At 48.7% G+C, this 13,842-nt stretch overlaps 1 protein-coding gene across 6 annotated transcripts in view; it reads right to left on the bottom strand.

The window, feature by feature from the left end:
* Positions 1-599: 599 nt before the first annotated feature.
* LOC101145461 (nuclear RNA export factor 2) overlaps positions 600-13,842 on the bottom strand; it is a 64,663-nt gene continuing 51,420 nt past the window's right edge. For 3 of the 6 annotated variants that reach the window (XM_019019499.1, XM_019019500.2, XM_055376614.2), the window contains 20 exons: positions 10,194-10,383; positions 9,817-9,967; positions 9,432-9,515; positions 9,216-9,320; positions 9,020-9,100; positions 8,779-8,848; positions 8,534-8,622; positions 8,306-8,413; positions 8,017-8,126; positions 6,264-6,300; positions 5,812-5,880; positions 5,670-5,725; positions 5,431-5,538; positions 5,252-5,310; positions 4,998-5,113; positions 4,860-4,902; positions 4,189-4,261; positions 3,468-3,650; positions 997-1,057; positions 600-850 (listed from right to left, as the gene is read on the bottom strand). In XM_019019499.1, the coding sequence (XP_018875044.1) occupies positions 806-850; positions 997-1,057; positions 3,468-3,650; positions 4,189-4,261; positions 4,860-4,902; positions 4,998-5,113; positions 5,252-5,310; positions 5,431-5,538; positions 5,670-5,725; positions 5,812-5,880; positions 6,264-6,300; positions 8,017-8,126; positions 8,306-8,413; positions 8,534-8,622; positions 8,779-8,848; positions 9,020-9,100; positions 9,216-9,320; positions 9,432-9,515; positions 9,817-9,967; positions 10,194-10,383 (1,838 nt within the window). In that variant the 3' untranslated portion in view covers positions 600-805. Of the gene's footprint in view, positions 851-996; positions 1,058-3,467; positions 3,651-4,188; positions 4,262-4,859; positions 4,903-4,997; positions 5,114-5,251; positions 5,311-5,430; positions 5,539-5,669; positions 5,726-5,811; positions 5,881-6,263; positions 6,301-8,016; positions 8,127-8,305; positions 8,414-8,533; positions 8,623-8,778; positions 8,849-9,019; positions 9,101-9,215; positions 9,321-9,431; positions 9,516-9,816; positions 9,968-10,193; positions 10,384-13,186; positions 13,389-13,842 lie in introns of those variants that run through there. The other 3 variants (XM_019019502.1, XM_019019503.2, XM_019019501.1) reach the window with 3 other exon arrangements.

Genomic DNA, 13,842 nt, shown 5'->3' on the forward strand with positions numbered 1-13,842 from the left:
GTGCAAGCATCACAGGAGTGTGGACAATAAATTGTGCAAACGTTTCGTTCAACTCTTGCCTGCAATTAGGAACTGCTAAATGCCAGTTGTTGAGAACTGACCATAAGGTGAGATTCTGTGCTACCGCTGTTTGTTTAGAAGTGAAAATAAATGGCTGATCCCCTTCAAGAACATGGACATGGAGCACCCGGTGTCAGCTCTCTGAGGAGTGTGCCGGGTAGATGGGCTGAGTATCCCCCTCCCCCGCCACCCCCCGCCGCAGGTGCTACCCTGAGACGACTCCTCGAAAAGTGCACCTTTGGGAAAGGGAGGGGTCGGGACGGTGGATGGAAGCCCCTGGTGTGCCAAGGTAACATGCCTGCTTCTGTGGGCCTCCAGGTCGAGCATCTGACAGAGTCCCACTGTCTCTCAAGGCCAATCTCTGGAAGGAGCGTGCGTCCTTTCTCATGAGGATTTACTGACAAAATTACCCATGAAGGCAAGCCAGATTCATGTATCTGCTAAGGCCAGCCAGGGATGAACAGGGATGCAGTGCTTTCAGTCCTGGCCCCGCTGGCTCACGGCTGGGGCAGGGGAAGAGCAATCCAGGGCACACAATGTACAACGTGTAACGTCACTCTTTATTATGAAAATAAAATGGTGATCATGAGTGGGGCGAATACACAGAGCAACTGGCTCTTTGGGTGGTTATGTCACGTGGCCTGCAAGTTAACATTGGCTTCCTGGTCAGCCAGGCCTTAGGCTGGTGAAAAGAGGAAACAAAGAGGATGTGAACGAAGACAAAGAAGACATCGGAGGGCTCCTTTTAGGAGATTTGCGTGAAGGCCTCCGCGGGGATCTTGCCCTCGGTCTAGAGAAAGTAAAGAAAAGGAGTTGGGATGTTAGTAGAGCCAGGTGCCCTGGGTTCCATCCCCACACTACCTGGCCTCCATCTTCTTGGCCCTCCTGACGACCCAGAGACAGCTGTCTTTTACCCACTTGATTCCCAGACCTCACCTGGAGCATAGTGAAGGCCTGGCCAGCTCTAGTGTAGTTCCACTCATTGTCCTGAAGGCACCTGGGGTGGGAGAAGAACAGGTGCTCTCCATTACTAGCCCAGGACAGACACGCTGACTATGCAATGCCACCCTTAATCTATGCTACCTTTTTGCTGGGTCACATGTACCAATATGAGCACTATTGTAACAATGAAAAAAGGCCTAGGGAAAACCAAAACGCCCATCCCTGACATTAATGCCCACTAGAATTCAAATCAGAAACATAGGGGTATTCAAATGAACAAGGGAGCTTAATACATATTGATAAAGAAAGATGTTCAAGAAATAACAAGTGGAAATTCAATAATACGTTTCTTTTCTATTGAGATATAATGCACATACTGTAGCAGTCACCATTTTAAGGTGTACAATTCAGTGCTTTTAAGTCTATTCACAAGACTGTGCAACCATCACACCTATCTAATTCCAAACTGTTTTTATCACCTCAAAAAGAAACTCCTTAACTGTTAGAGATCACTCCCTGTTCTCCCTCTTCCCCAGATCTTGGCAACCACTACTCTGCTTTCGGTCTCTATGGATCTGGCTATTCTGAACACTTCGTATGAATGGAATCATATAATTATGTGGCTTTTTGTGACTGGGTGCTCCCACTTAGCACATAATGTTTTCAGGGTTCATCCACGTCACAGCACATATCACAACTACATCCTTTTTTGTGGATGAATAATATTCTAATAATATTCCACCGTATGGATGTACCACATTATCCATTCATCAGCTGAAGGTCAATCCATGTGTTTCCATTTTTTGGCTATTTGGAATAACGCCACTACGGAAATTCATGTGCAAGTTGTTGAATGGGCATATATTTTCATTTCTTTTGGTATACACTTAGGAGTGGGATTACTGGATCATGTGGTAACTCCATGTTTAAGATTTTGAGGAACTGCCAAAATCTTTTTCCCAGCAACTGCTCCACTTTATGTTCCCAGTAGTAATACATGAGATTTCCAATTTCTCTGCATTCTCACCGACATTTGTCATGTTTCCTTTTACAGACTAAAGCTATCGTAGTGGGTATGAAGTGGTAACTCACTGTGGTTTCGATATGCATTTCCCTAATGACTAACGATGTTGAGAAGATTTTCACGTGCTTCTTGGTCATTTGTATATCTCCTTTGGAGAAACATCTATTCAAATCATTTCCCCATTTTTTAATTCGGTGGCTTGTCTGTTTGTTGTTGAGTTGTAAGGGTTCTTCTTGTCGGCGGTGTGATTTGCAAATATTTTCCCTTGTTCCCATCAGTCAGTTTTCCGCTTTCTTGATAGTGTCTGCTGATGCACAAAAGCTTTTAATTTAGATGAAGTCCAATTTACCTATTTTTTCTTTGGTTGCTTGTGCTTTTGGTTTCATATGTAAGAAATGGTTGCCTAATTCAAAGTAATGAAGATGTACACTTACAGTGTTTTACAGTTCTGGCTCTTATTTTAGGTCATTGATCCATTTTCTGCCAGTGTTTGCACGTGATGTGAGTTAGGGGTCAAAATTAATTGTTTTGCAAGTGGATATCCACTTCTCCCAGCACCATTTGTTAAGAAGACTATTTTTTTTCTCCATTGGATTTTTTCAGCACCCTGAATGATAATCAACTGGACATAAATACGTGAGAGTATCTGTGGACTCTCAACTATATTCCATTGATTCCCACGTCTGTTCCTATGTCGGTACCATAAGGTCTTGATTAATGTAGTTTTGTAGCAAGTTCTGAAATCGGGAAGTGTGAGTCTTCCAACGTTGTTCTTCTCTTTCAAGACGGTTTTGGCTGTTTGGGGTCCACTGCATTTCCACATGAATTTTGGGATTACCTTGTCAATTTCTGCAAAGAAGTCAGTTGGGATTCTGTCAGGGACTGCAATGAATCTGTAGATTGTTCTGGGTGGTACTGCCATCGTAATGATATTAAGTCTTCCAATCTATGAACGTGGGATGGCTTTCCACATATTTAGGTCTTCTTTAATTTTTTTCAGCAATGTTTTGCAGATTTCAGAGTATAAGATTTGCGCTTCTTCTCTTAAATTTGTTCCTACACACTTTCTTCTTTTCGATGCCACTGTAGATGGACTTATTTTCTTAATTTCATTTTTTTGGATTGTCCATTGCAACTACATAGAAGTACAAATGATTTTTGTATATTGTATCTTTCAACCTTGCTGACCTGGTTTATCAGTAGTTTGTTGTGGTTGATTCTTTCAGATTTTACAAATGGAAGGTAATGTCATTTGGGCATTATGTCATTTAAAAAAATATTTACATATACCAGTATAAAAGTATGACACCTTTTTCATGGACCCACTTTTTTTGGAAGCAAAATACCCAGATAGTTATTTTTCCAAATTGCATGTGAGTTTCCATTACTCATTCCTCTGATGTCCCAACGGCCCCCATCCCCATGTACTCCCAGCACTCACTTCTGAGACCACTCCAGTTTCATCCCAGACTGGGCAGAGAAAGCCTGCACCATTTCCTGCTGCTCCTGGGAGAGGGAGGGCTCAGAGCTGGAGGAGAGTGTGGACACCGGGATGGAGAAGGCACTCTGAGTCTCTTGGGGGCTGGCATTCCTCACAAACAGCTCGTCATTCACGATGCACAGACTGGAGGAAAGAAAAATGCACCCTCAAACTGGACAAGTAGATAACTCCACACCCCCAACAACAGGATCCTTCTTAATTAACCACTGCCACTCAACAACCAAATTCCTTCCATATCCCTAACTGTGCCTGCCTCCCAGATTTTTTGGCTGGTACCCTCTAACCCTCCCACAGAGTCCACCTTTGGAGAGACTGTCTACCAGCTTCACTAGATTTTTAGATCCAACCCCAACGCATTTACCCTGTACAACAGCCCAAGGAAGTGGATAGTCTTATCCCAATTTTCAGAAAAAGGCACTGAATCACAGAGTGGTCGAATAAGTTGATCAAGGTCACACAGTTTGTGAGTGTTGGGGTGAGGAACAGAATCTGTATTCTGACTCCAGGGCCCACACTCTTAAACACTAGGCTGGACTGCTCCTTGGATCTTCCTGTCGGCCTTCCACAATATTGAGAACACCCGGAGGACTGCACCCACCACATTTCCACAACACTGGCCCCAAGCTTGGATGGGTGCTCCCACCCACAACACAGCACTAACCTGGAACTGCTGCCAGGGGTAGCAATGAAGGTCCGGGTGAAGGCGAGAACAGAACCCTGAGACTGTCCTTCCACTTCAAAGACAACAAACACCACCACCTTAGAGTTGCACAGGCTTTAACATGCTCACACGGTGATCCCCAGTCAGAGTATTGCTTGACACTCACACAGAAGTGGGGGGAAGACCAGGACAATTGTTCACTTGGAGTCAGGCGGATGTGGCAGGAATGGGGAGGGCAGCAACAGGAACAATCCGCTCCCAGTGACAGGGCCCCTATCGTGTGGGGCCCTGTGAAAACCACAAGTTCACTTAATTCCTATTTCACAGTAGCCCAAGAGATAGATTATTAGCCCCATTTTGCAAATGAGGAAACTGAAGGGTTAAGTAACCAGCACAAGTCCACAGAGTAAGGACCTGGGATGAGAGCTGTCAAACTCCACAGTCTGTGTCCTTAACGCACGCCTGAGCTGTGCAGGGCAGACAGGCATGGACCTAGGTCAGATCAGGGTGGTTTGAAGGCAGCGTGGGGGTGGGAAAACACGGAAGAAAGAAGAGGAAGGAAAGGAAAGGAAAGGAACGAAAGCAGGGAAGCTGGGGGAGTTCTGAGAGGGAGCCCAGCCAGGGGGAGGGAGCAGTGGGGGATCTGGGGAGGGGACTATACAGACACTCACCTTCCTTGAAAACCCCATTGACAGAAAAGCAGAGCATCCTTTCCTGAAAAGGAAGCGCTCAGGTGTTCAGGATCCTCCTTAACCTCCTACCCACCTCTGGCTCTCTGGGCCTGCCCAAGGGAGGAAGCAGGTGCTCACCGTCTGGCACCACACGTCCACCAGGATGGAGCTGAGGTCATGCTGAGTTTTGGGCAACGCACTGAGGGAGTCCACAATGTCACGTTTTGTGCGCCTCAGCAGTTCCCCCTTCAGGTCTGTAGAGGAGAAGAGAAGCAAGGAATGGCAGGGTGGGCGGGGCAGGGCAGGGGGCTACCACATCCTGGTCCTTGGCCCCTGTGATTGTTCCCATCACACCCCCTTACCTTGCCCACCCTTCCCCATCACACACTTACAGGGGTCCTTGAGTGTTTTCATATTCCTGCTATCCTCAAAGTACTTGCACAAGCTGTTCCTAGGAGAAAAAGAGGAGCAGGAGTGGGTGGCCCGGCCAGTGTGGGCATTTCCAGGAGTTGGCCTGTGTCTGCTGGGGAGACACACAGCCCCAGAGCAGGGTCTGAGCCGTGATACTCACGGGGCTGAGTCCTTGGGGTCGAAGGGAATAGCCAAGGAGAAGCAGGCCTCATTGTGGTAAGCACCGAGGAGACCCTGTCGATCTCCAGAGTCATAGATCGAGTAATACCTGGGGGGAAGCAGTGAGGATAGGCTATCTCTGTGGCCTGGGCCCCAGATGAGACTTGAAAACTCCCAGGCTGCATGGGTGGCCCAGCCTGTCTCAGCCCTCCCCTTCCTCATGGTCCCAGGGATACTCACTGCTTCAGGAATTGCAGGACTAAATGCTTTAGGGTCTCAGATCCAGTAAAGTTTTCCTGAAATCAAAAGACAATTTGGATCTATGCGGTGGACAAAGCCTCCCTTACAGCAACCCAAATCTTGCTTGGTCCTTCTTCCTCACCTTGCAGGGTTTCATTGTCTCAGAGCTGTCAATGTCAACAATCATTGGTGGGGATAACTCTTGGCCGTCCTGGAGAAGGAAAGAGGAAGTCAGCAGTGGAGACCAACGAGGTGGAGCTGGATGATCGATAAGATGAACATGCCCAGGGAGACAAGCATCAGAGGCTAGGTGGGAAATGGCCCTGGAAATTCCAGTCGGTGGCTTTCTCATGGGGTGCTGGACATCTCTACTATCACATGCAAATGTGTGTGTGTGGGGGGGGGGGTGGCGGTGGGGGGACACATTTTCCAGGGAGAATATTCTTGTCTTTTTCAGGAATCCATGCCTGTAAAATGGATGAGGGTCTGATACAAGCATGTAATCTAGGCAAGACCCAAAGGACTTGAGGGCAGGCGTGGAGGTCCTTTTCTTGAGTAAGAGGAGACAATGATGACGGTATTATACATACTTACCAGGCGTAACAACTTGGGGAAACAATCCCGGATGGCACTGTCCAAAACCAAAAATTGAATGAAGTGACTGACAGTTCAGGGTTGCACAGTCTCTCTCCCACTCCCTCTCACACTCCTCCCTCTCCTTCCTCCTGGTTAGCTTCCATCTAGACTGTCCTGACTCCCTTTTCTCCAGTGCCACAAGAAGCAGCACTGGGAGCCCAGGCTCCAGGGCTTTCTTCCTCTCCCTCCCTCCCCTTTGCCCAAGTCACCATGGAAGGCTCTGCAGGGAGCAGGAAATGGGGTGGGAGCCCAGGGCTCTGCCACCTCACTGGCTGTCCATCAACCTGCCTGACCAGGCCCTGGCCAAGACCAGGTCAGCCCTTAGGGATGGCCCAGGATGCTGGGACACGGAGGTGAGTGAGGCCGGACTCAGGAGGCAGGAAGCGGAAGGCAGAGGGGACGACAACAGAAACGGGGTGAAGGTAGGGGAGGGACGGATGGGTGAGACATAGGAGAGGAGAGACAAGGGAGAAACAGGATGCAATGCAAAGGGAAGGGAAAGACTCTCTACTGCGGAGGTGGAGTTCAGGGAGGAGAAGAGGAGAAAAGGGCTCCCCTGCTGCAGCCCTTTCCCTCACTGCTCCCTGGCTGGCCCTGGGGACCAAGGCAGGAAAGGAAAACATGCGCCTGTTGGGCTGGGGCCCACTGGATGCAGCTGGAGCCTTCCTCACCTGTGTGAGCTCAGTCTGAGCTGGGCATGGGAAACAGACCAGCCACGGGGACAGGAGACCTTCTCCCGGGAGGAGTGAAGAGTCAGGCCCCAGCTCAGCATGGGGTTCAGAGTCTGGGGACCCCCTCTCCAGACCACTGCATTCTCTTCTGATGGTCCCTGACTCCTGTGCCCCTCTGTGCTGACGCCTTGACCGAGGAATGCTACCCATCTCGGGCTACCCAGGGCTCCTCTGAGGGCCCAGGCAGGATGATGTGAGGTGGGGAAGGAGGGAAGGTGGGGCAGTGCCCTGAGAGGCCTGTCCTTCTGTCTTCTCAACCTCCTCTGCCCTCTGCCTTCCACTCCTGCCTCAGGAACGTGGCCCGCTTCTGGCCCCTTGACGCAGGAAACCCAGGTTTCTCCCCAAGGAGGGCCCAGCTCCTGGCATTGGGCCAGAGGAAGAGATGGCATGAAAGCAGCCACCCGGGGCCCCAGCCCTCAGTATGGGGCAGGGAAGCCCCCATGCCAGCCCAGGACAGGTGGGGGGACCTTTTTGGAGCAAGAGAAGGAGAACCCCTCTTGGGACAGGGGAGGGAAGCCCCATCTCAGCATGGAGGCAGGAAGGCCTGTCTCAGCATGAGGCCCCGGACTAAAGGACTCTTCTCGGTCCAGGGCACCAGCATCTGAATACTGCTGGTCCTGGGGAGGTGCGGGAGCCCCACTTCCTGGAGCACACTCACAGAGGGCACACTGGAGGAGGCTTGGTGGAGACAGGCGGGAAACACACCCCAGAGCAGGTGGAAAGGGGACCATGTCAGAGGAAGGAAAGGAGACCTCTAAGCACAGATGAGTGAGTGACACAGAGAGAGGAGTGTGTGTATGTGTGTGTGTGTGTGTATGTGTGTGTGTGCGTGTGCATGTGTGTGTGTGTGTAGTAGGGAAAGTTTGTGGTCCTCCCAGAGGACCAAGGCTGCTTCTTCCTGCAGAAGGGCACCTTCAGACACAGCTCAGTCACCCAGGGAGCAAAGGTGCCCAGGAAGGGCGACAGGGGTTGCCACTGACCTTACATAGGCAGACTGGTCCGAGAAGGTGCTGCACAAGGGGTTCCCTTCTAGCCATAGCTCTTCGAGCTTCAGCCCTTTCACCTTGCCCAACTCCCACACCGACTCCAGCTAAGAAAGATGGGGAGGAAGCTGGAGAAGGAGGGCCAGGGAAAGAGAGACACCCAGGACCCTGGGCCCTGAATTCCCCCAGCCCTCATAGTCACCCACAGGTACCTTTGCCTGGATGTTGCCATTATCCTGATGTGTCCTGCCCTCCACCCAAAGTTGATCTGGCTCCCCCTTCTCACCTTATTTTTGGAGAGGTTCAGGGTCTTGACTTTGGGAGCCTTCTCTATAATGTCAGACAGGCCATCCAGGTGGTACAGTTTGTTGTTGCACAAGTTCAAAGACAATAGCTTTGGGTCAAGAAGAGTTAGAGTGGCGGCTACTATCTTGGGCCTCAGAGACAAATCTGCCCTCCACCTTATCCCTTCCACCCCTCTAACTAAATACCAGCACTGAGCCTAAGGCTTCACCTCAGGGAAATTTCTTTCAATGATCTTCAGGGTGGCAGCCATGCAGTTTCTTCGATTCAGGATTATATCAATGTCACGGCCCATCAAGTCTTGAAGAAGCCAAGAGAAGGGAATCGGAAGGCTGGGAGGGCCCTGGCTGGACCAGAGCCAGCCCCAACCCCTCTGTAAATTGCCATCCCTAAGTCTCCCTGTCAGGCAGACCTCTCTGCCCCCGCTTGTCTTAGAATTGCTGCTGTCAGCCTTACCTGGGTCAAAGCGGAGATTCTGGAGATCAAGAGCTTGCTGGGAGACATTGTACCGTTTGTTCATGGTCAGCTGCAGAGATAGAGATGAAGACAGAGGCTCTGGGGCTCTGGTGATGGTGGTGGTGGTGGTGGTGGTGGTGGTGGTGGTGGTGGTGGTGGTGGTGACAGGGAAAGAGGGGGCCAGGGGAAGAAGAGGTGGGTCCAGGAAGCAGGCATACAATGATCCTTGAGTCTGTATTACCTTTAGCATCTCCATTTGGCCTGGCTTCAACTTATGCTTCACAGAGTAGGGTGCAGTAGAATGATTGACAAATATACATATCTGCAGGAAGGCAGGGTGGTAACTACCAGGACCTCTAATCCCAAAGAGGATGACCAGCCCCCTGGCCTGTCCTCCTGCCCAGAGACTAAGTACAGGGCATGTCCTCGGCACACACCTTTTGGTTCTCGTCATCACAAATCTTATAACTGACATCCTTCAGTGCGGAGGCAGTGCTAGCATCCTGGACAAAGAAGCATGCCTGATTTCGGACGTAGTGGAACTATAGGGAGTGAAGGCAAGAGCAACGGCGTCAGAGGCCAATGGCCCCTGCTGAGCCAGGCCTCTCCCCGTCCCCCATGCCCACTCATCTGGCTTCACCATCCTCTCTTACATCAACCGGAGTGAAGGGGTCACTGCAATGGCTCTGGATTGAATTCACTAGCCATGCCTTGTCATACTTTATCCCGTAAGGAATCTAAGGGTAAAAGGAAGAAATAGGAGGGAAGGGAGAGACAACGTGGAACTAAGGATGGAGAACAGAACCAACCAGCTGGGTTTTTTTTCTTTCTTTCCAACCTTCTACTTAGCTTAGATTTCTAAAGAAAGGACCGCTGACATGATTTCTTATTTTTGTGCCAAATATAGATGCCCTAAACTCCCTTTCCCCCCATTCTGAAGCTCTCCTCCAAACAATCAACTTAGGGTGTTTTAAGTGGTCTTCCTTCTATCAGGTTCCAGAATAGTCTACCTAATGCAGACCCCACCAAGATACTCACTGTGACCTTAAACCAGTTCCTTGTGTATCCATCCTGTGTGTCCTGACTCATTTTTCTCTCTGGAGGTTTTCTATTTCTCCACGTGGTAATACGGATTTCGTCTTCACTATGCCATTTCATTCTTCTTTCGCATCGGATGCTATAAGGAGTGCTGTGGGGAAGAGGAGAGAAGGCGGGTATCCATTAAATCTAAGAAAGTCTTCTATACATGCTCCACTCACTGACGCCAGGGCTACAATTAGGATTGCTCAGCCACTATTCCACTTCCAGCATTCGTCAGTTCTCTAATGAGAGAAGAAAAGGAAGACCACAGAGAATGAAAGGGTTGCACAGTCCCGGGGGCTGCTACGTGCAAACCAGGCTGCCTGGTCACTTACTGTCTTAGTTGTTGGTCCTTGTGGACATCCCTCATCTCCACACTTCCATCATTCTCCTGGCAGTGTGAAGGCGGGCGCTCATACCCACCATGTTCATAATGAGAGTTCCTCTTGTCAAAATTATCCCGGAAAGAACTCCCACCTTTCTTTCTTCCTTGAAAAGTGCTACCATGGTCATGGCATTCTGCAACTGAGAACAAAAAGACAAGTTTGAGACACATCAATGGTCCACTTACCATGTACCACGTCGTGAGCTAACTCCATGGTAGGGCTAGCAAAGTGCCAACCCGCCACATAAGCCCCAGAAAACAAACTCCTCTGCCTGTCCAGATACAAGAGCCTTATCTCACAGGTGGCACAATCAGGGCAGGAATCTTGGGAGAGGAAGCAACTGTGTTGAACCTCCTAAGAAATGGAGCAGGAATTATAAAGAACAGAGGTGCGCGTGTCCATGGGTTAGACTAGACACCAGCCACACACCTGGAAGGGGTCCTAATCTTGCCTTCTCTCAGGCTTCTCTAATCTAACAACCACACCAACACCTGGGAGACAAGCTCCCTCGCACCTCCCAAATCCAATCCCCAAATGCATTCTGTGAACAATCAGCAAGCTATACTTCTTTGCCAGTGCAGTACAAGCTTTAATGACAGGTGGGTCCGATGTAACAGCTTCCCAAGCTGCCCTCCTGCCTCCAGCCTTGCCCTCAAAAATACTCAGTTTGAAATACCCAGAGCAAGCTTTCTTTTTGCCCAGCCCGAAATGCTTTCAGCCCAAGAGACAACTCTTCCTAAGCAAGTGACAGAATTACTGGAAAGAAAATCAGCAGATACTGAAAACCACTACAGTAACAGGATCTAAATGACATAAATAAAACACCGTACCCAACACACTGTACCCAACAACAAAAACAGAGCATGTATGTTTTTTCCCCCTCTACTGTCTTGCAGCATTCACGAAGGTAGACCATCTCCTGGACCATCAAACAGACCTCGACCAATTTCAAAATGTACACCTTGTCTCAGGGCACTCTTATGAATAAAATTTCAGTCACTGCTGACCTCTCTGCAATGTACTGATTATGCCCAGGCCTCAGATGAACTTCTGTAGGGGGTGTCATTGCTTTCACTGTGTGTGACCCGCTGTCAGGACAGTCCTGCTCCTCTCGACTGCTGGGACTTTCCCTGTGTGCCATTAGAAGTGAAACTAAATGTGGGCAGAGCATCTGACCTAGACATTCCTGATGCTTGGTCCCTACAACTTGGAAGTGGGGCTGGAGTGCTCTCTTTCTCTCACACTCTACATCCAACCGATCAGGATGGATGTATCTTCTCTTGGCTCTACCTTTAAAATATATCCAGAGTCTGGCCACTTCTCACCCCCTCCACTGCTACCTACCCTGGCCAGGTCACCAACATCTGTCTCCTGGATTATGCTGCCTTCCAAGTTGTCCTTCTGCTTTTGCCCTTGACTCCCCTACCATCTATTTTCAACACAGGAGGCAGAGTGATTTTTTAAGGCATAAGTGAAATCTTGTCATCCCTTTACTCAAAATCCTTTAACCGCGGTTTGGAGCCCATCAGTACGTTAAAAAGTTATGAGTCCATAACAATACTCAACAACAGCAACAACAACAACAAAGACCCCTATTGGTGACATTTGGAGGATGTCCAGAAACCAACTCATTTTCACGAAAGTCCGTAAATGAAAGGGAAAAAAATCAAAGATTAAAGTGAGGGTTAAGGGCACACGGTCAATATATGGAGCACAGGAAGAGTCAGAGTCATTTTTGAGAACACACATCACTTCAGAAATAACGTCACTGAGGGGAAGAAGGTGTAAAAGTGTAAGATAGCCAACAGCTACAGCTACAGCCTCAGGCAAGGCCTTGTGTTGGAAGAGAGCACATGTGATAAAAAGCCACAGAGGGACCGGACAGAGAGAGATGCCGAAGACAAAACACACACAGGCGTACATCCACTTGCTGAACTCTGGCATCTCAGCACAAAATCCCTGTCTCGCAGTTGTGCTGCCGGAATTACGGGCGATCTCAAGAGTATTATAAAGCAGCTAGTACTTCTCACCCAGACCGCCTGGGTTTCCCCTCAAGTCCCACCATGTACTGGCTGATCCCCCCACACAGACATAGTGGTGAGTAACCTTTATGACATCACGTGTGTTCCTACTGGTACTTCCTGTGTCAGTTTGGAATTCTGCCTACATCACTGCCATGCCACTGAGTGCATGGCATCAGCATCCCTGCTACGGCAGGGAAAGAACAGGATAAGAAGAAAACCAACCCTTGCCCAGTGGCAACCAACATCTGCTCGGTGTTGGGCAGACTCACTAGGTTTCTCTTGACCTCCTCACAGAAATCCCATGAGAATTCTATCCACAGTCCCTTTTCAGATCATGAATATTGGGTTCACAGATGTCGGGTACATTTCCCAGCCAGGTAAGTGGCAGAACAGGAATTATGTCCTCACGTATATTGGTCTGCCTCTATACCCTGAGTGCTCCTCCAGAGACTGCACTGGTTCTCCCTTAAATGGCAAGCTTTCAGGTCTCATCGACAGATTTTTTGTGAGCAGGCCAGGGATGATGTTTTGTGCTAGTCACTCCTGTTGGGGTGGGAACCAGGTGTCTTGGATAAGGTGGAGATCTCTGCCTTGGACCAGATGGGTGTAATCTGTTTGGGCCATGGGTTTTCAGATTAGGAGTCACTTTGGGCTGGTAGTGTCTGGCATAGAATAAGGGCCTAATTAATATTTGTTAAATGAATGCATTTGATGTAGGTTTGGGATCATCGACAAAACCACTTTTGAGAATACATCCATCTGAACCATTTCTACCGACCTCTATTTATATTTATTCCAGAGCTATTCGGGCTGCAGAACTATTTCATAACCTGACTGCAAAACTAGAACAAATTAATCTTTTCTTCTGCAACATTAATATTTTTTCATTAATGCATCCTTAGAAATAGAACTGAGTACCTCCCTGCAGACTGTGGCTAGAACTGCAGCTTTGAAGATCTCAGAGAAGGAGGCTTTTGCAAATAGTGCTGACAGAAATGAGGAGAGGCGTTCCCTGAATCCAGCAGATAGAGCTTCCTGGACATCTGGTCTCTGTAGGAAGAATGTTCTGGACCTACAGGCATGTTGTGTTCACTCAGCCTTGTGACAGACAGGAAGCATCATCCCTGTCTCAGAGAAAGGGAAGAATGTGTGGTCTGTGTGTCCGTGTTGCCCATGCGAGCAAGTATTAGTGTTTCGTATTACATGCTTCTACAATTAGGTTACAGATACATGTACTCCAAATCATGTTGGTAAACACATTGCCACACAACACTGGATCCCACTGCACATTTCTTTTCATGTGTTATGTATTACATATGGCCAAATTTTGTTTCTTGTTCAGAATATGCTTTTTAGTGCTTTTTTTCTTTTCTACCTCTCGGTGTTTTAATATTTGAACTGATAGTTTTAAAATAAGAAAGTAAGAGAGTTCCCTGTACACAAAAGTAATGGAACAATATCCACAGGTTGACCAGGGTTACAGAGTACCCCCAGCAGGGGTGGCCAAAAAACCCAGTGGAACACAGCCAGGGCTTCAAAGTGGGTTTAAGATTTTGAGTCCCTGCTCTACAGTT

The sequence above is a fragment of the Gorilla gorilla genome, chromosome X (assembly GCF_029281585.2).
Source record: "Gorilla gorilla gorilla isolate KB3781 chromosome X, NHGRI_mGorGor1-v2.1_pri, whole genome shotgun sequence".
Classification (NCBI taxonomy): domain Eukaryota; kingdom Metazoa; phylum Chordata; class Mammalia; order Primates; family Hominidae; genus Gorilla; species Gorilla gorilla.